The sequence below is a fragment of the Hyperolius riggenbachi genome, chromosome 5 (assembly GCF_040937935.1).
Source record: "Hyperolius riggenbachi isolate aHypRig1 chromosome 5, aHypRig1.pri, whole genome shotgun sequence".
Lineage (NCBI taxonomy): Eukaryota > Metazoa > Chordata > Amphibia > Anura > Hyperoliidae > Hyperolius > Hyperolius riggenbachi.
In genome coordinates, this window is record NC_090650.1 from 204,697,944 (window position 1) to 204,721,776 (window position 23,833).

At 44.2% G+C, this 23,833-nt stretch overlaps 1 protein-coding gene across 1 annotated transcript in view; it reads right to left on the reverse strand.

Annotated features, from left to right (window-relative positions):
* RECK (reversion inducing cysteine rich protein with kazal motifs) overlaps positions 1-23,833 on the reverse strand; it is a 182,480-nt gene that overhangs the window by 52,172 nt on the left and 106,475 nt on the right. Inside the window, exons 14-18 of the mRNA XM_068236611.1 lie at positions 23,370-23,552; positions 21,070-21,192; positions 17,693-17,867; positions 14,213-14,405; positions 9,379-9,589 (exon numbers count right to left, since the gene is read on the reverse strand). Of these exons, the coding sequence (XP_068092712.1) occupies positions 9,379-9,589; positions 14,213-14,405; positions 17,693-17,867; positions 21,070-21,192; positions 23,370-23,552 (885 nt within the window). The remainder of the gene's footprint in view (positions 1-9,378; positions 9,590-14,212; positions 14,406-17,692; positions 17,868-21,069; positions 21,193-23,369; positions 23,553-23,833) is intronic.

Consider the following 23,833-nt stretch of genomic DNA (forward strand, 5'->3'; position numbering starts at 1 on the left):
AGGAGGCCTGCCTGCAAGCCGTGGAGGTGTCACAATTTGGTCCGCTGCGCCCTGCTTGCCATCGTTCACCACCAGGTTCACCCAATGGGCTGTGTAGGTAATGTAGCGGCCCTGCCCGTGCTTGGCAGACCAGGCATCCGTGGTCAGGTGTACCCTTGACCCAACGCTCTTCGCAAGAGATGACACCACTTGCCTCTCAACTTCACGGTGCAGTTGGGGTATGGCCTTTCTCGAAAAATAAGTGCGGCCTGGCATCTTCCACTGCGGTGTTCCGATGGCCACAAATTTACGGAAGGCCTCAGAGTCCACCAGCCGGTATGGTAACAGCTGCCGAGCTAACAGTTCCGCCACGCCAGCTGTCAGACGCCGGGCAAGGGGGTGACTGGCCGAAATTGGCTTCTTCCGCTCAAACATTTCCTTCACGGACACCTGACTGCTGCTGTGGGCAGAGGAGCAGGAACCGCTCAAGGGCAGAGGCGGAGTGGAGGAGGGTGCCTGTGAAGGTGGAAGGGAGAAAGCGGCAGAAGCAGATAATGCACCTGATGGAGCAGGAAGAGGAGAAGGAGGGTGGCTTTGCTTTTGTGTGCTGCTGCTGCTTTTGCTCAGGTGGCCATCCCATTGCTGTTTGTGCCTTTTCTCCAGGTGCCTTCGTAAGGCACTTGTCCCTACGTGAGTGTTGGCCTTTCCACGGCTCAATTTTTGTTGGCAGAGCGAACAGATGGCTTTGGTCCGATCTGAGGCACACACATTAAAAAATTTCCACACCGCTGAGCCACCCTGGGATGTGGGCACTATGGGGACCTCAGCAGCTGATGCTGAAGGGCAAGTTGGCTGGCTGTACATAGGTGGCGATACATGGTGCCGGACTCTGCCACCAGCTGTTTCTGACGAAGAGCTGCCCCAGCTTCTTTCAGCAACTTCTCTCCTCCTACTACTCTCTGACTCCCCCTCTGAACTGTCCCCCTCTTCATCTCCTCTATTGGGAACATACAGAGGATCCCTATCATCGTCATCATCGTAATCATCCTGCCCAGCTTCGCTTGCCTCAGACAAATCCAAACATGCATCATCAGTAGGTCCTTCATCCTCCTTACACGTTACATCCATAGTGTTGCCGGGTAACTCAAATATATGAGCTGGTGAAAATTCATCTGGCTGTAACAACAATGGCTGTGCATCAGTGATTTCAACACTAAATAATTCTTGCGAAGTGTCAAATGCAGCGGAAGTGGTGCTAGTAGTAGCGCTGGTGGCTGAGCAAGATGAGGTGTTCTGTGTCGCTAAATACTCAACCACGTCCTGACAATCTTGGGAGGTGATGGGACGTGCCTTCTTCCGAGCACTGTACTGTGGGCCAGGTCCACACGAAATTACATTTACACGACCTCGCGCAGACCTGCCGGGTGGCCTTCCTCTGGCTCTGGCACTACCTCTTCCTCTACCTGTTTTGTCCATATCGGGTATGCACGGAGTGGTATATCACACTGCGTGCACTCACGTAGGTAGGTGGGTTCACTTAACTGCACAGGTATGCACACTGATGCGGTGGGTTCACTGAACAGAACAGGTATACAGTGGCGGGTTCACAGAACAGGTATGCAGTGGCAGGTTCACTGAACACAACAGGTATGCAGTGACAGGTTCACTGAACACAACAGGTATGCAGTGGCGGGTTCACTGAACAGGTATACAGTGGCGGGTTCACTGAACAGAACAGGTATGCAGTGGCGGGTTCACTAAACAGAACAGGTATACAGTGGCGGGTTCACTAAACAGAACAGGTATACAGTGGCGGGTTCACAGAACAGGTATGCAGTGGCAGGTTCACTGAACACAACAGGTATGCAGTGGCAGGTTCACTGAACACAACAGGTATGCAGTGGCGGGTTCACTGAACAGGTATACAGTGGCGGGTTCACTAAACAGAACAGGTATACAGTGGCGGGTTCACTAAACAGAACAGGTATACAGTGGCGGGTTCACAGAACAGGTATGCAGTGGCAGGTTCACTGAACACAACAGGTATGCAGTGGCGGGTTCACTGAACAGGTATACAGTGGCGGGTCCACTGAACAGAACAGGTATGCAGTGGCGGGTTCACTGAACAGGTATACAGTGGCGGGTCCACTGAACAGAACAGGTATGCAGTGGCGGGTTCACTAAACAGAACAGGTATACAGTGGCAGGTTCACTAAACAGAACAGGTATACAGTGGCGGGTTCACAGAACAGGTATGCAGTGGCAGGTTCACTGAACACAACAGGTATGCAGTGGCGGGTTCACTGAACAGGTATACAGTGGCGGGTCCACTTAACAGAACAGGTATGCAGTGGCGGGTTCACTGAACAGGTATAGAGTGGCGGGTCCACTGAACAGAACAGGTATGCAGTGGCAGGTTCACTAAACAGAACAGGTATACAGTGGCGGGTTCACTAAACAGAACAGGTATACAGTGGCGGGTTCACAGAACAGGTATGCAGTGGCAGGTTCACTGAACACAACAGGTATGCAGTGGCGGGTTCACTGAACAGGTATACAGTGGCGGGTCCACTGAACAGAACAGGTATGCAGTGGCGGGTTCACTGAACAGGTATACAGTGGCGGGTCCACTGAACAGAACAGGTATGCAGTGGCGGGTTCACTAAACAGAACAGGTATACAGTGGCAGGTTCACAGAACAGGTATGCAGTGGCAGGTTCACTGAACACAACAGGTATGCAGTGGCGGGTTCACTGAACAGGTATACAGTGGCGGGTCCACTAAACAGAACAGGTATGCAGTGGCGGTTTCACTAAACAGAACAGGTATACAGTGGCGGGTTCACAGAACAGGTATGCAGTGGCAGGTTCACTGAACACAACAGGTATGCAGTGGCGGGTTCACTGAACAGGTATACAGTGGCGGGTCCACTGAACAGAACAGGTATGCAGTGGCGGGTTCACTGAACAGGTATACAGTGGCGGGTCCACTGAACAGAACAGGTATGCAGTGGCGGGTTCACTAAACAGAACAGGTATACAGTGGCGGGTTCACTAAACAGAACAAGTATACAGTGGCGGGTTCACAGAACAGGTATGCAGTGGCAGGTTCACTGAACACAACAGGTATGCAGTGGTGGGTTCACAGAACAGGTATGCAGTGGTGGGTTCACAGCACAGGTATGCAGTGGTGGGTTCAATGAACAGGTATACAGTGGCGGGTCCACTGAACAGAACAGGTATGCAGTGGCAGGTTCACTGAACAGGTATGCAGTGGTGGGTTCACAGCACAGGTATGCAGTGGTGGGTTCACTGAACAGGTATGCAGTGGTGGGTTCACAGCACAGGTATGCAGTGGTGGGTTCACAGCACAGGTATGCAGTAGTGGGTTCACAGCACAGGTATGCAGTGGTGGGTTCACAGAACAGGTATGCAGCCAGACAGGAACAAGTTAAGCCTAACTAATCTTTCCCTGAGAGACAGTCTGCAGCAGCTCGCCCTACTCTCACTAACGCAGGCAGCACACGAGTGACCGTAATGGCCGCCGCTGCCTGCCTTATATAAGGGGGGGGTGGGGCTCCAGGGGCTAGTGTAGCCTAATTGGCTACACTGGGCCTGCTGACTGTGATGTAGAGGGTCAAAGTTGACCCTCCATGTGCATTATGGGGCGAACCGAACTTCCGCAAAGGTTCGCCTGCGGGACGCGAACGCGAACCACTGAAGTTCGCATGGAACCGTTCGCAGGCGAACCGTTCGGCCCAACTCTACTAGGCTGCTGTGTCTGATCCTGTGCTGCTGCTGTTTCTCTGCTCTCCACTAGGCTGCTGTGCCAGTGCTGTGTCTGATCCTGTGCTGCTGCTATTTCTTTGCTCTCCACTCGGCTGCTTTGTCTGATATTGTGCTGCTGCTATATCTCTGCTCTCCACTAGGCTGTTGTGACAGTGCTGTGTCTGATCCTGTGCTGCTGCTATATCTCTGCTCTCCACTAGGCTGTTGTTACAGTGCTGTGTCTGATCCTGTGCTGCTGCTATTTCTCTGCTCTCCACTAGCCTGCTATGCTGGAGCTGTGTCTGATACTGTGATGCTGCTATTTCTCTGCTCTCCACTAGGCTGCTATGTCAGTGCTGTGTCTGATCCTGTAATACTGCCATTTCTCTGCTCTCCACTAGGCTGCTATGCTGGAGCTGTGTCTGATCCTGTGCTGCTGCTATTTCTCTGATCTCCACTAGGCTGCTGTGTCAGTGCTCTGTCTGACCCTGTGCTACTGCTATTTCTCTGATCTCCACTAGGCTGCTGTGTCAGTGCTCTGTCTGACCCTGTGCTACTGCTATTTCTCTGATCTCCACTAGGCTGCTGTGTCAGTGCTCTGTCTGACCCTGTGCTACTGCTATTTCTCTGATCTCCACTAGGCTGCTGTGTCAGTGCTCTGTCTGACCCTGTGCTACTGCTATTTCTCTGATCTCCACTAGGCTGCTGTGTCAGTGCTCTGTCTGACCCTGTGCTACTGCTATTTCTCTGATCTCCACTAGGCTGCTGTGTCAGTGCTCTGTCTGACCCTGTGCTACTGCTATTTCTCTGATCTCCACTAGGCTGCTGTGTCAGTGCTCTGTCTGACCCTGTGCTGCTGCTATTTCTCTGATCTCCACTAGGCTGCTGTGTCAGTGCTCTGTCTGATATTGTGCTGCTGCTATTTCTCTGCTCTCCACTAGGTTGCTATGCTGAGTCTACAGTGTATTTTGCTACTGATATTATAGGCTTGATATCTCAGCGCTCATAGCTTCTACACACTCCAAGTTATAAGGGTAGGGAGGGGACATGTGACAAATTGCAACTTGTTCCTGAGATAGGGTATATTGATGCTATCTTGTGAATAAGTGGTGCTGCGGGGTGTCATTTGGCACAGATGTAGTTTGTGGGGTTCCCTCCCAACCCTTAAAATTTGGAGTGTGTAAGAGCAATGAGTGCTGAAATATCCAGCCTTTAAATGGAGGTAAGAGGGATATGGAGGCTGACATGTTTGTTTCCTATTAAACAATGCAGATTGCCTAGCTGTCCTGCCGATGTAAACTGCCGCTAATACTCTTAGCCACGGCGGACCCTGAACAAGCATGCAGATCAGATGTCTATGACAAGATGGCGCCGGACTCGGACGCCGCGGCCACAGGGCTCCGGTCTTTTTCCGTTTTTTATATGTAATCTGGTCCCTGCTCACCTCTGAGCTCCTCTACACGCTGAGGGAGAACATGCTGGCTCGGCACCAGCCATCGGGTCTCGGTCCGCGAGAACATCAGCCGTTCGCGACCCACGTGCAGGACCCAGCGAGCACCGCGGCAGACATCAGGAAGCAGGACGGAGCCTGCTGATCCACATCGATGCGGCCAGACCACCGGCTTTGCCACCTGCATCAGTCACCCGCATGCCACACAGCCCCGCAGCTCGCCATCCGAAACGGCTCCCTGAAGAGAGGCCCTGTCCACCACACATCCCAGCCACAAGGCCGGCGCAGGTCTTCATTGGCCGCACTGCCGCCCCCATCAGCTGTTGAGCGCCATGTCCTGAGGTCAGCGGATCGGCACGCTCCCTTAGTCAGGGGAGTCCGGACGCGGACCCACCGCTGCGGCTGCCCACGGGATCATCTCGGGAGGCCAGGTGACTTCAGAGTCTGTACAGTCTCTGTACTGTCTCGGTCACCGTCGAGTGAGCTCCACCGCCGGGTACCCTCCACCACCGGGTCCCCCCTCACAGTGCCACTGGGGTGATTGCCAGCGGCTGCGTTCTGAGGCTCCGGTACCGGCTCCAGCTCCTTCGCCTCACCGATCAGCCAGGAGTCCTGGGTCTGGCTTGTCCACGTGGACCGCAGCTGTTTCACCGCCATGTGTCTGTACACTGCTGCTGCCCTGGAATAGCAACTCTACTGGCTGCAGGTAGGCTATCACGCAGCCACAGGGGCGATGCTGCTCCCCATTTTATGTGCCCTGCCACCACCAAAGGAAACCCCCCTGGCCTGTCCATCACTGCTGCCAGCCGGGGTGCCCCAGGCCCCACATCCACCGCCCAAATGTGCCCCCGGGTGCACCCTGACCCCACAGGACACCCCTGGCCTGTCCACCACTGCTGCCCAGCCGGGGTGGCCCCAGGCCCCACATCCACCGCCCAAAGGTGCCCCCGGGTGCACCCTGGCCCCACAGGGCCCTCACTGTGTCTGCACCCTCACCAACCGGACGTGCGGCTTGAAATCAGGAGCACTACTCCTCGGGGCAACCTGATCCGAGTGAACTCTGCTGTCCGCCTCCACCATGATGCCCCTCAGCTTTCTCAGTTTCTTTCTCTCTACTTCGTGGACAATCGGTAGCACCTGTCTTGTTGGGAGCGTGTCGCTGTGTAGCGTCTAGTGCCGAAAATGGCAGCGCTCATATCAGCTCTCATGCTGCTCCTCCAGTCCCACTCTTTTCTGTTCCTGCTATTAGTGTTTGCTGTGCTATGTTTCTGTATTACGTTAACCGTACGTGTATGCTGTAATGCTCTGTTTGCTTTTTATTTTTGCTTTTATTGTTTATATGTATGTACCATGCTTAACTGCATGCGATGCTGCACTCTGCTTAACTGTATGCACAAGCTGTAATGTTGTTCTATGTATGCTTGTCCCATGTCTATGTATGTGCCATGCTAAACTGTATGTTATTTTCTTGTGTTCTTCACCAACGACCCTGTATGTGCCAAAACCAATTCCGGGTACAACCCACCGTTGTACTTGGCGAAATAAATTCTGATTCTGATTCTGATTCTGAAATTTGACAAGATTAGCTGCATGCTTGTTTCAGGAGTGTGATTTTTGCTGGGAACAATTCATTTTTTTTCAGCAGATTTACTGGCCAATCAATTTTCCAATTGTTTTTCTGATCAATTTTCTGATCGTATTCCAGTCACTTCTATGAAAAAAATCGATCAGAAATCAGATTGGACCTGTCGGAAATTATCTATTGAGCCATCTATCTGCCAAAAAAAACTTCATAATTCATTCCTAGCATTAGACCCTACTGACCAAAAAAATCAGCAGCACTGCCAGGCAACTGGTATTGTTTAAAAAAGGAAATAAATACGGCAGCCTAAATAGGTCTCGAACCTCAGGATCCTTTTAATATCAGCAAATGCAAATCAGGGATGAGCTGCATGTGATGTCATTACCCACAAGATTGTGCATCAGTAGGTCGAAATTTAACCATTTCTGAGCATCACGTCCGGGCGGCTGCTCTGCCACGCTTCGGCGCGATCGCAGGCGTGCCCCCGTGCTGTCCCCCGGTAGCCCTGGTATCAGTGAACGGGAACATGGTTCCCAATCACCGATCCGTGTCCCCAGCAGAAAAACCGAAGCGCTCTTACAAGAGGCTTCAGTCTTTCTGCACGGAAAATTTTCGGCGTCCCCCTTGTGCTTCCAGTTAGCCAGAAGCACAAGGAGAAGAAAAAAAACTCAAGGTGGCCATCTTGTGGCCAAATAGTAAAACTACATCTACATATTTTTAACATTACAACTTACACATATAATAACATTAAAAATGAACTGTTTATTTCCCACACCAAAATATTACCCAAATAACATTTTTAACCTCCTTGCCGGTTATCCCGAGCTCAGCTCGGGGTAACCTGCGCAGGAGGATTTCTCAGGCCCCGCTGGGCCGATTTGCATAATTTTTTTTTGTTACATGCAGCTAGCACTTTGCTAGCTGCTTGTAACATTCGATTGCCACCACTACCCGCCAATTCGCCGCTACCCGCCGCGCCGAGCCGCCCCCCCCCCCCCCTGCCCCAGACCCCTGCGCAGCCTGGCCAATCAGTGCCAGGCTGCGCTGAGGGGTGGATCGGGATTCCCTGTGACGTCCCGACATCCATGACGTCGGTGACGTCATCCCGTCCCGTCGCCATGGTGACCGGGGAATCCCTGCAGGAAATCCCGTTGGGGGATGCCGCTGCTCAGCGGCTATCATGTAGCAAGCCCTGGGCTTGCTACATGATTTAAAAAAGTAAAAATAAAAAAAAGTTCTGCGCTGCCTCCTTGCCGGCGGGAATTAGACCAGCAAGGAGGTTAATGGGAAAAAAAATTACAATGTAAAAAAAAAAAAAAAAAAAGGTATAAATAGTTACCTAAGGGTCTGATTTTTTTCAAATATGCATTTGAAGGGGGTATACTATGAACAAATTTTAAATTATAAGCTTGTAAATAGTGATGGACGCAAAACGGAAAAAATGCACCTTTATTTCCAAATAAAATATTGGCGCCATACATTGTGATAGAGACAACATTTAAATGGTGTCATAACCGAGACAAACGGGCAAATAAGATACATAGGTTTTAATTATGGTAGCATGGATTATTTTACAGCTACAATGGACGAAAACTGAGAATTAATTTTTTTCCATTTTTTTCTTATTAATCTTGTTAAAATGCATTTATAAAAAAATAATTATTAGCAAAATGTACCACCCAAAGAAAGCCTAATTAGTGGTGGAAAAAACAAGATATAGATCAATAAATTGTGATAAGTAGTGATAAAGTTATTAGCGAATGAATGGGAGGTGAAAATTTCTCTGATGCATGAGGGGAAAAATCCCCGCGGGCTGAAATGGTTAAATAGACCTACGCTGTGGGAGGGGCTTCACCTTTTCAACTGGATTTCCATTGAGTACTTTTTCCCCTCTGAGAACTGGGTTTTCTCTGACAAACCTGCCATCAGCTTCGCACTGGTGGTGAGTTTATTTCCACCTTACAGTTCCTCTTTAATAGAAATATTTTCATCTCACTTTGCTTTTTACTGCATATAAAACACAGCCATTCCATTGCGTATCTAACAGACATTGGGCGATATTTATTTATTTTTTGTATTTATAAAGCGCCAACATATTACGCAGCGCTGATTTTGCAAATCAACACGCTCGCTCTGTGCATCTGTTGCTATTATTGTGAAGAAATAGGATTTAAACTTTTAGGCCTGTTTCACACCTGTGGCAATTCTGCCGCAATTGTGCTGCGCTTGCAATTCCAAAAGTGCTACATGCATAAACAAGAATCGCAAACACAATCACAACAAAGTGGCATAAAAATTGTCGCAAAATTGCCATGATTTTCAGTGTGAATCAGGCCTTACAAAATCTTACCTAGCTGCAAACTGCAATGGAAAGATCATTTTTAATAAAACTAGATTGAAAAAGAAATGTGTGCAACACCAATCTGCATTCATAGAAATTGTATAAAGTAGAATTATACTTCCTTTACAAAACTCCGTGTGCAACGCCTAGGGATTAGTAACAATTGTTCTCCTTTACAATTTGTGCATAGCCTAAAGATTAGCACGATATACAGATAACTAGGCAGACAGTAGACAGACACATGGACTTCCTTGCTTACCAGGGGGTATAACTGGCTTACAGCCTACTTTGGGGATCTGTGGACACTGAACCGAGGAACACTCCATGTGAAAGCTGCGGTCTGAAAGTATCCCTACGTCCTGACACCGGCCATAGTAATCCACAGCAACCCGATCTGAGTATGCACTGCACACATTAGTATAGGTTTCCCCATTGTGTCCACACACTGGTTCCACAGATTTGCAGAAATGCTATAGAAATGCAAATTGGTCCAGCATTAGATTAAACTGTCACACAGTACAATACTATATGAAAAGCTAAACATGTAATGTGTTTAAAACAAATTAAAACCACAAAGGTGAAAGCCTTAACAATTTTTATGGATTATGCAGGAATCAAAGTAAATGAACATGTGTTTTCTGACTGCTAGAGGACTGAATATTTAAAAGTGTAACTGCAGCAATACAGTGTACCTTGCTATTTGATTTTACTACTCACATCCACTAGTATTAGCCCAGTACTTCCATGCAGAACATCACCCTTTCTAGTGTAGAGACCATCACCCTGTGGAAATCTGTTAATTGGCTGCTCTTGCTACTGCGTCCTCCCTGTCCAATTTGGTGTATGGTGTCTACTATAGAGAATGCCATCCATACACAAAACTATGAGGAGCCCGAGGGCGCTGGAACAGGTACATGTAGACAGATCTCACTCTGAATGAAGGAGATGGATTCCATGTGGCCTGTTTTAGGCCGGTGCCCGAGGTGATAAATGAACTGAGAGAGCATCAATAGATTAGTGTTCCATATTTATAAGGGGTCCTTGTGTTTGGAAGGATAAGCTAATTTAAGGGTAAAGCTTAGGGTAGGTATCATGAATGGGGATCTTGTTTAGGTTAGGTATTTTTAGAAGGTAGACGTTAAGTGGCAGAAAGTTGGGTGGTTGCCAAAACCTGGGACTGGGGATCAAACAAGCAATGCCAAATGCAATCATACACCACTGCTAGAGCTGGCACTGGAAATGATAAGGGTAATGGATTAGTGAGCACCAGTAAACTAGTGATAGGCATTAATAAGGGGAGAGAGAATAGTTTGATCATCTAGGGTTAGAACTAGCATTGTTTTGGGAGAGATTACAGTTAGGCATCACAAAGGTGTAAGTTAGACATCATGAAGCGGAATCTTTTTAATGTTAAAGTGGATCCGAGACAAACTTTTGCTGCCTTAATTTTTCTGCCCCTTACATATAGTTTATTGGGCACTCTACCCCCAACATGCTATTTTAAACTTTATTTATTATCTAATTGCATGTAAAATGTATCCATGCCCCAAGCTCCTCCAGCGCCTAGGCTGCAAGTGCTCATGGGAGCTCAGCCTGGGGAGGAGGAGGAGGAGGAGACTTGCTGAAGCATGCATGAGATTTCAGAGGCAAGAGGGGAGGAGAGCGGAGTGGAGTTTTTACAGGCTGAGGGAAGGAGGTGCAGAGCAGCTTGGCTGTGTAATGATGACAAGCAGCCACCACTGAATCTGTCCTCTGCTCGTCTATTCTGGTCTGGTACGCTGGCTCCTCTGCCAGCAACAGATGCAAATTACAGAGGGTTATCAGAACAGCAGAGAAAATCATTGGGAAACCTCTCCCTCCACTTGACCTCCTCTACGCCACAAGACTGCGCTCTAGAGCCCTGCGGATCACAAGCGATCCATCTCACCCAGGCCACCACTACTTTAACAAGCTTCCATCAGGCCGGAGGTTTCGGGTCATTGCCACCAAGACCGAAAGGCACAGGAACTCCTTCTTCCCCTCCGCTGACAACCTCTTAAACTCCTCCTAAACTACAGCCACGTACCCCCACTCCACCAGGGTCCCCCTGAACTGTAACTGAAGAGACCTGAAGCTGGGAAACTATACTGTAGCGCTACTATGTCACCACCTCTTTTGGCTGTCTAGTGTACACGATCTGCCTTGCTGTCCAATTGTCCACGGTCTGTTAGTGTTACTGTCTTATTGTGCTTTTATATATTGTTTTATTGTAGTATTATCTATTGTCTTATTGTGCTTTTATCCACTGTCTTGCTTTGCTCGGAGTTTGTACGTGCCAAATCCAATTCCGGGCATGACCCAGTCATGCTTGGCGAAATAAATGATTCTGATTCTGATTCTGAAGCAGAATATGGCTGCTCTCATTTGATCACAGGAAGAAATAATCATATACTGTTGAAGCTGGTTTAGGTTTTTTTTGACAGCAGTAAATTCATTTTTGGTTTTGGAGGCACCTCACCTTCTCACTAACTACCAGTTGATTTCCACCTAAGCTGTTTGCAGCTAGATTTACTGTGTAAACCATCTAAACTTTAGATAAGATATATAGACAATGGTGATGTTCAAATAGATGCAAATAGCTTTGAGTTGATGCAAATGTATGCAATTTTTGTTATGAATGCAGCCCCCTGAGGCTTTTTCACCAGCCCCCCACTCTCAAAATCTTCTACTTATAGAAGCGGTCCACTGCATCTTTAAATATCTGCGACCCACATAAAGAAGAGCGGTGCTGGCACCACCCATCCACATGGGTCCAAGTGGGCTGCAGGTTGTCACCTGGGTATGCTTCACTGTCTGTAGCAAAGATATTCTTCAGGCACCACATGAATGGCTGCTTTTCCTCAGGAGGAGAATTCCTCTGTGTTGCAGGACATTCTATCTGCACATGCTGTGTTGGGGGGCATACTATTGGATTTGGTTAAATGGGAGGCATAATGGCTGCACATGTTAACAAGTAATAGTTTACACTACCTAGGCTTAATGTAATGTTTTCTACATTTCTTCATGTATACTCTGGCCCCCCAGCAGTCTGAAGTATGTTGACCTGGCCCTTGACCGAAAAAGTTTGGGGACCCCTGGCTTAGCCTATCTAGGTCACTGGCAGCTATTGGGGGACATGGACACAGAATATAAAGGAGTTACCCGGGCGCAGGCCTCCGACTACTGTATACTGAAGGCAGGCAGCTGGAGCCATAGTGGAGACAGAAGTTTGGGACTTGCCTACAGAGGTATCCAGGGACTGAAGACGGCTGCATATAGCTGACTTCTGTACTGTGAGTAACTTATCCACGGGGGACAGTGCTTACAGCCCACCCCACACAGACACTACAGGAATCCTTAAAGGGGCTGCACAGCACTGCAATATTCACAATAAATACTTGGAAACCTGTGTTTGACACATCAGGAGGATTCCCTGTCATCCGATGAACTAGGTCACTGGTGTATTTCAGTACTGGAAACCAGGAAAACCTTAAACATGCAGTCTGTATGTTGGTACACACAGGACTGACCAAGCCAGAGGCTTCTAGTTCATGCCACCCCCCTTTTTTTTAGCGTTGTGTCACACAGTTTATATACGTATACATTCCTACTATGACTATTCTTTCTTTTATATATATTTTCTGTATTTTTTTTTATTTAGTTTTACACTCTCAGTGCATCAGATGGCCCAAGTGTGTATATAAGGGTGCATGCCTTAAGGGTCATACTGTAAGCTGAAGGACAGACAATGTATATACTGTGTAGATTCTCAGACGGAACTTGAGATAGATAGATATATATATATATATATATATATATATATATATATATATAACATGAAATAGGAGTGAACACAATTGATATCGACTTATGACTTTTTGTGGATAATCACATGATCCCAATTACAAGTGACCTATATATAGATGTATTGCTGTATTGTGGTTGATTTTAATTACCAAGTATTTATTGTGTAAAATCTTTTTGATACCAATTAAGGTGTTATCCTGTTCAAATTAGATACCCTACACTGCCTAAGTCTTGTTTACATATCTCACTTTTGTGAATAATGTCCAAATAATGTGAAAAGCATTGTCAGAATTGTATAGAAATTGTCCCTTGATGCTTAGTAACTACTGTACTGTGTGATACAGTATATACTTGTGTGTATTGCATCACACCAAAAATCGGGAGTTTATGCAAAACAATACATCCAGAGATGACACAGCTGAGTTTGCTATTTTTCTGCCTGGACATTATTCACAGACATTTTAGAACCTTGTAGTACACGTCACATCTTAAATTATTGCTACAGAATCAAAATGGCAACCAATGTCCTCACCTCACAGAGCATAAATCCAGTCTTACTGACTTCATGGTCATGGCAACAACACCATGACCTAGATCCACTCAAGCCTTCTTATAAGACTATTGGAATACTAAAGTGAATTTAAAAAAAAAAAAATAGGTTCCTTGTAGACGCTTTAAGGATGTTGATAAATTTCACAAGCACTACCCAACTGACAGTTTGCAACAGTTAAAAATCAAATACAAAACAAAATATGAATAGACTGTTTACATTAATGATGCAGCAAACATCAGAGTAGAATGATGGGAAATTAGTAATTTTTGGTTGATAAACAATTTTTTTATTTGGCCGTATGAATTCATGAAAAAAATTATAAATTTGATATTTAGTTTAATTTCACTTGTTTACTGCTTTACTTTTCAGATAGTTTACTGCATCAATACATTTGATATGCACAAATGGAAACAGACACATATGGATCTAATACCACTGCGGTCTCTCAATGAACGTAATAAGTAATTTATTGTGTAGGTAAAAATGAAACTATGAAATGGTAGAAACACATAATTAGATGGAGACACATTGTGAATTGCTTTACGGTAACAAAGTTCCTTACTTAAGAAATTAAGAATTCGTATCAGTGTCTGTTTCAGTGAATATCCACTGTAGTCTTGGGAGAGAAAAATAATACTTAGTCAGAATCAAGCAATAGAGAAGAAAAAGGTCTGGAAAATTTCTGTCATTAAAAGTTTACTTTATATATTCTTACCTGACAGGACCCCTTATAAGATAACTGTTTTCCCCTTTGATGTAAAGTGCAGATGTTAGGGTGTTCCACATTGTCGCTATCACACACAGGATCCTGCACATGTTCACACTTTGTTTGTCGAGGGATACATTCGTACTGACGGCACTCAAACTTATCAAAACTGGTGAGGCAGACTTGTCTTCTAACAATGCATCTGCACAAGCACAAAGTCATCAAATTAATTCATTGCATTTAAAGAAATCTGTAACAAAGCTAAACAGTAAGGCCCTGTTTACACTTTATCAGTTGGTACGCTGTTTTTTTTCCTTCTCCATAGCAGTGCATTGTGAAAAATATTTCAGTTATAATGCGTTAAAGAGGAACTCCAGTGAAAATAGTGTGATAAAAAAGTGCTTCATTTTTACAATAATTATGTATAAATGATTTAGTCAGTGTTTGCACGTTGTAAAATCTTTCCTCTCCCTGATTTACATTCTGACATTTATTACATGGTGACATTTTTACTGTGGGCAGGTTATGTAGCTGCTGCTAGCTGTTTTGGCTGTTGGAGACAGCTGTAAACAGCTATTTCCTGTCTGTGAACCTTGTTACATTGTGGCAAACTGTCAAAAGTACCGCGGTCCTCAGAGCTTCTTGTGGGAGGGGTTTCAACACAATATCAGTCATACAGCACCCCCTGATGGTCTGTTTGTGAAAAGCAATAGATTTCTCATGTAAAAGGGGGTATCAGCTACTAATTGGGATAAAATTGAATTCTTGGTTGGAGTTTCTCTTTAAGTGTGAACTGTGCCATTGGAAAACATGGGCATTACTTTGAAATCAGTTTTCCTTTCAGTTATAACTGAGAGCAACTGATTAAGTGTAAACGGGGCCTAACCATTCTCCAGTTTCCCAACCATAGACTATTTCCAAGGCAGAAGTGTCGTTCCCAGTGAATGCTCATTGGTACAGACTGACTATGCTGGAATCAGAATGTGTCCTACACGGTTATTTAGCTGCTTCTCTAATGTATGGGGAGGGGGTTGTCGGAGATATCAAATTATGATGTCCTGGTTGCATTCTGAGAGCATAGGAGGAAGTGCAGAATTGACACTGTGAAAGTGCATTCTGCATTTCATTTGTAGTAGTTCAAATTGGTGAAGTCCCTTGAATATTCCCCCAACTCCATGGCTCCAAGAATTGGATACAATTAAAAAACATATATATTTTTTTCTACAGGAATGATATTTTAAAAATTGATTTGTTAAAAAAAAAAAAAAAAGAATGATCACTGGTAAATCAGTTTGCTGGGAAACCATCCTCTACCGCTATTGTTATTTCCTGGCCACAGCATGCTCCCGCTCAACCTCTCTCCTCTCCTTTTACATAGGGCTGAATAGGCTTCTAGGGACAGAGCAAAGCAGCAATTTGTATGGAGTTTGGTCACCTGGAACGATTACAAGCAATCAAAGTTGCAGGTGTGTAATAAGGCTGGATTCACACCGTGCGTGTTGCATAACGTACACGTTATAATGTGTGTAAACTTCAATGGAGACTTGACATAGGTGTTAATTCAAACATTGAATGCAACACATTAGAATACCGTTAGGGTGGGGGCCGTGAGAGAAGGCTGCACGAGCCGTCCCTGCAAACATGCTTCGCAGCGTGGAACCGATGTCTCTCTCAATAAGAGAAGGGTAAGGTCCCCTAAAATAAGTTGAATAATGTGTAATGCATAGGTTTGCTTCCATTATTTGTATTGTGAGATGCATTAGTTCTTAATGCACCTGTTCTACTGCAATGAGTACAGTTGTGCCTTTATGAGGCTTATTAGCCATATGCAGTGAGTGTTTGTCAGGTGCATCTTGGTTAGATGCGCGACCATTTCATTGAATCTTTTGTTGCATAACATTAGAATACTGTGATCAGTTACAGCATAGAGATGTGAACAAGCCTATACAACTGTCTGGTAAGTGAGTTGACCTGCAGCACAAATGATGTAGTGTGAAAGGACACTTTCGCCAGGCATGCAAGGCAGTTAAATATCTTAAATCATTCTACAATACCAACTTTCATTAATGTGCGGTTTGTACGTACTTGTTAAAGGATGTGCATATAAGTATTACATAACTGCAAAGCCTTTCTCATGGGTGTTAACTGTTAGTGAACCATGAGATACAAGCAATCGGTAAAACCCTATAGTAATATGATCAGAGAGATGTTAAAAACACAAAACAGGTCAAGTGTATCAGTAACTGCCTTGACCTATGCTCATATACCTATACAGTGCTCATCACATACTTGCAATAGCTTTGTAGAGTTAATGGGCCTGATGCTATTCCAGGTGATAAGTAGCTTGCAGATGCGAGCTACTTATCACCTTGCCATCGCACGAGGATTACCGGCAAATCCTATTGCCAGTTTCACTCGTGCGATGGCCGATCGTTAGGGAGCATTACTCAGGCGAAAGCCTGAGTGATGCTCCCTATTCCCGGGCGATGGGGAGCGAGGTTTACCCTGTGGTGCTGTCCATCAGCACCACGGCCTCGCTCCCCACACATGCGCACAACCCGCCGAACATCCGCCGCCATCTTCCGCCTGTGAACCAATGGGGAGCCCCGGCGGCTGAATCAAAGATGCTTTGCCGGGACTCTGTTATTAGTGACTGTAATTACAGTAACTCGTACACTGTAATTACACAGCGGGGACTTGCGGCGAGATGCGGCGGCCGACGGGTGTAAAGCTGCGGTAAGGAATTTAAGCATTTAGCTTTGTGGGGGGTTGCGGAGACGAGCGGCGGCCGGCGGGGAGCTCTGGGGGTCTCTTTATTAAAGGAGACCCCCAGATGCAGCGGCGATGTCGTGCGTTAGCATGTTTAGACCTGCTTTTTGCAGGTCTAAGCTAACGGTCATGTCTGCCTGGAAGCATCGCTTCCCGGAGGCATGCAAAGTGTAATAGGATAGGGTGTAAGGAACTTGCTGGGCGATAATATCGACCAAGCGAGTTCTTTTAGCACCCTGCCTAGGGCTAAATGCAATTGGATCAGGCGACTTTATAGTCGCCTGATTATCGGACTCACCAGCGTTTAACACTGGCGAGTCTGACAATTGCATCAGGCCCAATATCTGCTTGCAACTGTAACAGCATCCAGGAGCTTTTTGTTTTCCTTCAGAATGTGCAGTCTTCCTATTTAAGTAAAAAGAAATAGAATGGCTGCACTGCTACGTGATTTAATTTTGTAGCTACAGTCACTATTTGCAAGCAACTTTGTAGGAAAATTGAGTATCACTACTTTAACTTCTCCCTCTTGTAAATGACACAGTATTAAAAGAGGTTTTAGGGCTGGGTAGACTGCATCAAGTAGTCATATTTGGCTTTTCTTGTATATACCAATCTTAACAGTTAATTAGAATTCCCTCTAACGCTACCCTGCCAAATATAGAACCTGTTGGTGAGACTTGAATACTGTTTTCTGAAACACAGCGAAGTATAACTACTTACCTCTGAGCTTTCTGGGGGCAGGGGTTAGGATTACATGGATCTTTTGAAGAACACAGTCCAAATTCAAATTGGTTATCGAGTAAGCCAACACATCGTGCTATGCAAGCACTGGGATAAGAACGTCCATTTTGACCACACACAGGAACAAACTTATCTGCACAGTTGCAAGGCAATCCTATAATTTCATAAAAAAGTATTACTATAGTTATAGACATATCAAATATAAAAAAAGTATGCCTTGGAGAACCAAGGAAAATGGATTTAACAGATTAAAGTGCAAGCCTGGATTAAAAAAAAAATCTAAACTGAAAGCTAAAGAAATGTACACATTCACCTCATCCATGGTACTCTCCAGGCTGATCTGTCCCGGAATCCCTCTATCTGAAGCTGCTCACAGTACTATAAACCCTTTCACTGTTTAATTCTGGTGGCATTCTCACTCAGTCTGTGAACAGCACTGTGGCCAGAAATTGAGATTCACATAGCGCTTTATACTGGGTCACATGATGGAGCTGTATTTGGATTCAGATTCAGGCAGTGGAGAAACCATTATTATTATTATTATTTAGTATTTATATAGCGCCGACATATTACGCAGCGCTGTACAGTGTATATATATATATATATATCTTGTCACTAACTGTCCCTCAAAGGAGCTCACAATCTAATCCCTACCATTGCCATATGTCTATATTATGTAGTGTAAGTACTGTAGTCTAGGGCCAATTTTTTTTAGGGGGAGCCAATTAACTTATCTGTATGTTTTTGGAATGTGGGAGGAAACTGGAGTGCCCAGAGGAAACCCACGCAGACACGGAGAGAACATACAAACTCTTTGCAGATAGTGCCCTGGCTGGGATTCGAACCAGGGCTGCAAGGCGAGAGAGCTAGCCACTACGCCACCGTGATGCCCATATGGAGGACAGTAATATGTCGCTCTATCCTACAAATTTTTTTTTTTTTGGGGGGGGGGGATGTTAGATATTTACAGTACTGAATACATTAATTGTATACTTATAGTTCACAAGACTAATACATTTGTAATGAGACAGTACAGGCTGAATACACAGGTAATCAGCTTACCAATGCAGAAATGACTGAATGATCACAAGATACACCTACTTAACAGTAATCCTGACCTCTTAAAGCATACATCTGGTGTAACTTAAAGCGGTTTAACACCCAGCATTACAACTTTGCTTTAAAAGATTGCTTACAGCTTACAAACTATTATGCCAGATTTTTTTTTAAGCAGAAATTCACTGAATGGGTTAAACATGACATTTTAGTGTTGGATTTAACTAGGAATCCGCATCCGTTCTTATCTGTAGTTACAAATGTATCTTTATTTGGAATACAAATAGACCTTTGAAAAGCCTGCAGGGGAAGCCCTCTTTGTTCTCTCAGAGCAGTGTTTGTTTGTTACATTGTAGATAGATACATTTGTAACTAAACAAGCAAGCACGAGGAGCATTTCTAGCTAAATGCAGCACTAAAATGTCATGTTTAATCCATTCAGTGAATTTCTGCTAAAAAAAAAATCTGGCATAATAGTTTATAAGCTGTAAGCAATCTTTTAAAGCAAAGTTGAAATGCTGGGTGTTAGACCACTTTAAGTACCAAGAGGTATGTATGCGAATACTGGCAAGTTATAACTACCTGGCGTGCCATCTGTGTAACACTCTTCAGCGGAGCCCTGAATCAGCCAGATTATGGTGCATACCTTTTTTCACTTCCAGTCAGAACAACAAAACGCATAGCGGGACATCGCGAATTTCCCGTTGTACTCGTATGTCCTGCTATGTGGGACATAATTTCAGCGCTGGTTTGCAGACACATCTGCGGGGGGAAAAGGCCGATCTCTCTCCCCTTGTATAGTGGGCATGTAAGAGTACATGCCCACACAGGTGGTGCACCCCTGCCCCAAACCGGAAGTGCGCGATCAGCGCTACCAGTAAGTGACCAATGCATTGAATTTTCCTTGCATTTTCCTTGCTGATTCCTTGCAGATTCCTCGCTTATTCCTTACTGATTCCTTGCTGATTCCTTTCTGCAGATTCCTTGCAAAATTGCATAGAGGAGCAATGGCATCCTATGCAATGGACATGGAGGAGCGTCTAAATAGTAGCCAGCATTTCATTGCTCTAATTCCCAATCAGAATACCAAAGATTGCATCGTGTGTAGTGACATGAAGACACCGGGTGGCAGGCATAAAACCACCTATTATTGCGAAACTTGCTCACGCAAGCCAGGATTACACCCAGGAAATTGCTGTAAAATTTACCATATCTTGGCTTTCTTCTCTGCTACCAGCCAATAGAAGATGCCTAACTGTCCAAATAAGGTATTAAATTAAACGTTATAATGTGTTCTTTAAAATAAGATATACCATGTTACTATGTTATGTTCCATGTTAAAATGGGAGAGAGAGTAAGAGGGAGAGTGCATTTCTGTAAAAAAAAACTCCGAGCAGAAACAACTCCATTTAGGAAAAAAGTGTGGAAAGGGGTCAACCTCCTTGCCATACTTTTCAAAAGTATTTTTTCCTCGTGTTTGGTCAACAATTTATATTTGACTAGAGATCAATATAGTTTTTTAAAATGGAAATGAGGGAGTACTAGTCATTAAACCACAGCTTCCAACTTCAGTTACATTCCAGCCCAATCTGCAAGGTTTTGGACAAGTCAATGAACTCACTGTGCTAAGTAATCAAGAAACATCACAAACACATACAAAGGTTGAGCAGTGGGACAGTTTTGCCCAAACTACGATGTGCATCAGAGTGAACTCTCCACTGTACACACTGGCTCTGTGCAGATTCATGATCCTCTACCCAGCACACAGCTGCCTTCCCTTACAAGTTCAAGAACCCGCCACTGTTTCCAGGACATAGTAGACACAGTGCTCTGCTCTACACACAACACTAAGTCCACAACCCGTCACCAACACTGGCTGGGATTTGCATAATTGACAAATCTCATGATAATGGGAGAGGAATCCACTTCTGTTATATGTGAATATACTGCACAATGTCAATACATTTATCAAAATTACCGGGCTGTGAATTCCACAGATTCTTTGGCCTCTTCACTACAAAAGAACTGTAATCAGCTGCTGAAGTGATGGAGATCACATTCCAGGGTGGAGAATGGGTTCTCACTCTACCTGTACAAAGCTTTTCAGCGCTTGTAGTTGGGACTCTGAACAGTGCTTTTGCTTGTGTATGAGGGTATTTTAGGGAACTTAAAATAAATCTTTACACTATAAACACAAATCTGCTCTGCTCGAAGATCACAATTCCTGATCTGGCAGATTGTAGTGCTCAGGTTTAGGGAAACCACCATTCAAATCATTATACTTGATAGTGAGCTCCTACCTGTAAACATACTTCGATCATCTTCAGAGCTGATTTCATTCAAACACTGACGTTTGGAGCACTGCACTGTTCCAGCAAGGCATGAGCAAATATTGCAGTCCACCTTGAAGGATGTCCCATGATCTGCGATATATATATAAATTAACATTTCTATGTAAAAAGGTAAACCCCGAAAAATAAAAAACACAAGAAATAGATTTTTTTTGTTTTGGTAAGTGCTTCATTTTATATTGAAAAAAAAAGGTACACCTTATAAAAAATTCCATTTTCTAATGTGTTTTCAGTTTGGTTGAAATCTTAAATCTGTCCGCTGTCTGTGTTCAAGTCAATAATAGCTTACATTTTATTTGTGAGCCATTATAGACCTAACCACAATAATATGCAACCATGAAGCTAGAGAAACCTGTAGTTCTCTGCATTATCTGGCATGATTTCAGACATCCTGGATGTCTTTGTGTATTTGTAATAACATAACAAAGGCTAACAGAGAGAAGATCTACAGTATAAATATTTCACAAAACCAAACACTACCCCGTTCAATCCATGAAAAATATCTGGTACACCTTGGAGTATGGATTGGCAAATAACAACGTTATTGATCCATTCATTAAATAAATATATGACAAACACTGTAATCTGCCTCACAATAAAATATGACCATAAACATTATCTCACCTTCATCTGAAGTTTGCTGCATTTACTGGTCAGTGGTCACTACAGTTCAATAGCCATATACATTTAGAATGGATTCCTGCAGATCTGAAATGGAGTGTCACTTATCATATGATCATATAGAACTGTGAGACAGAATTACTGTGGTTGCCACATTCCATGAGAATGGTTCAATAAACTCCCATTTGCTAACCTATGTCCCAAGGTGAACCAGATTTTAATGTTACGTGTAATAATTCTGGCAGAATGGCCAGACCTGAGAAGATGCACTACTCAGGGCCAGGACAACAAGGTCCTCCAGTACTCAAGGCAGAAATACTAAACTACTCCTCCTCACAAACTCATCAAACCTAGGGCAGCTATTTTTCATGCCCCCCCCCCCTTCCCCAAATACCTGCTCAGGCTGATATTGAGATGTGCTTCCTAGCACCATCCCCCACCCAGATCAGATGCTGCTTGCAACCTCTCCTTACTGCTGAACCCAACCCTGGCGCCAGTCTCGCCTCTGCCTCAAGTTGGCCCTGAAGCCAGTACTCTAGTTCTTCACGGTGTTTATAGCTCACATTATGGATTAGTGTGGTAGGTGAGTTTTGACTCTGCAGAATGGCAGATGTTCACAGTATACTGCATTGTTTTGTAGAAGCTTTGTAGCAAATACTACCATGTATGTTAAAAGTATAGCGAGGATTTGGTCAAGCAGAGCTGACTACAACAACCAGCTGAATGTGATCATTTCAACTTAGTTAACCTATTCATTAACTAAGGGGGCAGTTATGATTTCTCATGAGTAATATGGCCATAGAATAGTTTTGTTTGTCAAATAAATTAAACAAAAATGCAAAAACTGTTAAATGATTTCTGAGGTTCTATTCGACTAATATTACATATCTGTAAGGATAAATTCATACATGGTGAAGTTTGATTGTCCTGCAGCAGGAAAGCCTACAGCAGAACCATAGCACTATTTCATATTTAAATCCCTCAGCGGCAGCATGCACTGACAGGGTGATTTCTATTGCTCTCTCCACCCCCCCCCCCCTCCCCCGCTTAGTGACTCCCTGTGTACCACTGTAACGTTGTATGCTCATCTTAGCCTGAGGTCTGCATCTCTGTCATAATCTATAATTACTCTTGCAGATCCTAAAGGTGGCCACTTACCATACAATTAAAAGATCCATTCTTACACCAATTTGATAATTACGACACTTTGTCTTGAAAAATTGAACGCTTTTTTTTTTCATCTGATCGAATTTACCGTTTTTTCTTTTTTATATATATATATATAAAAGATCGGGAGTGATGGATTTTTCTGATCGATTTTTATCAAATTTGTATGGTGTGTGGTAGATTGTCAATTATTTGATATACAGACCCAAGCATTTTTTCCTGAGTTTTCAATCATTGTTTTCATAATTGGGGAAAAATTTTACATATGTGTGTAGTACATTGGTCAGATTTTTGAAATGTTACAATCAATCACAAAAATGTATTGCAATTCTTAAATTGAAAAGATATTAAAAAAATTGTATGGTGTGTTTAGCCTTTAGAGTTAATTTTGAGTAGATACGGATCTAGGATTGGTCTTGTGTTACCACACAGTATATTCTCCATTTCTGTAAATTACACACTTATGCGCTGTCCTCCAACAATGCAGGTCTTCTGTAGATCAACACATTGCAGTTCCATACAGTTTTCAAGAGAACCACTTTGTCCACATGTGCAGATTTTATAGCAGCCAACATCTCGAGATGGTAACTGAATGAGAGTTCCATGCCGCACAAGGAATTCAGATGCTTCTCCAAATTTGCAGCCTAATGAATATTAAATAGAAAGTGATATAAATGTATAATGATGATGGCTGGAAAGGTAGACAGATGCACATCTCCACAAGTACCCTCTCCGCTAGAACTATTTGCAAAAGATGGTGTGGGTAACTGATCAAAAGTTACAGCTACTTCCTGTTTACTTCCAGTTGAAACTTAATTTTCCTCAACACACACTACTAAATCTACAATGAACCTCTTCTCTGTAGATAACAAATTAATAATAACTTTACAGAAAGAATACACTATTTTCAAAGGAGCTATTCAAA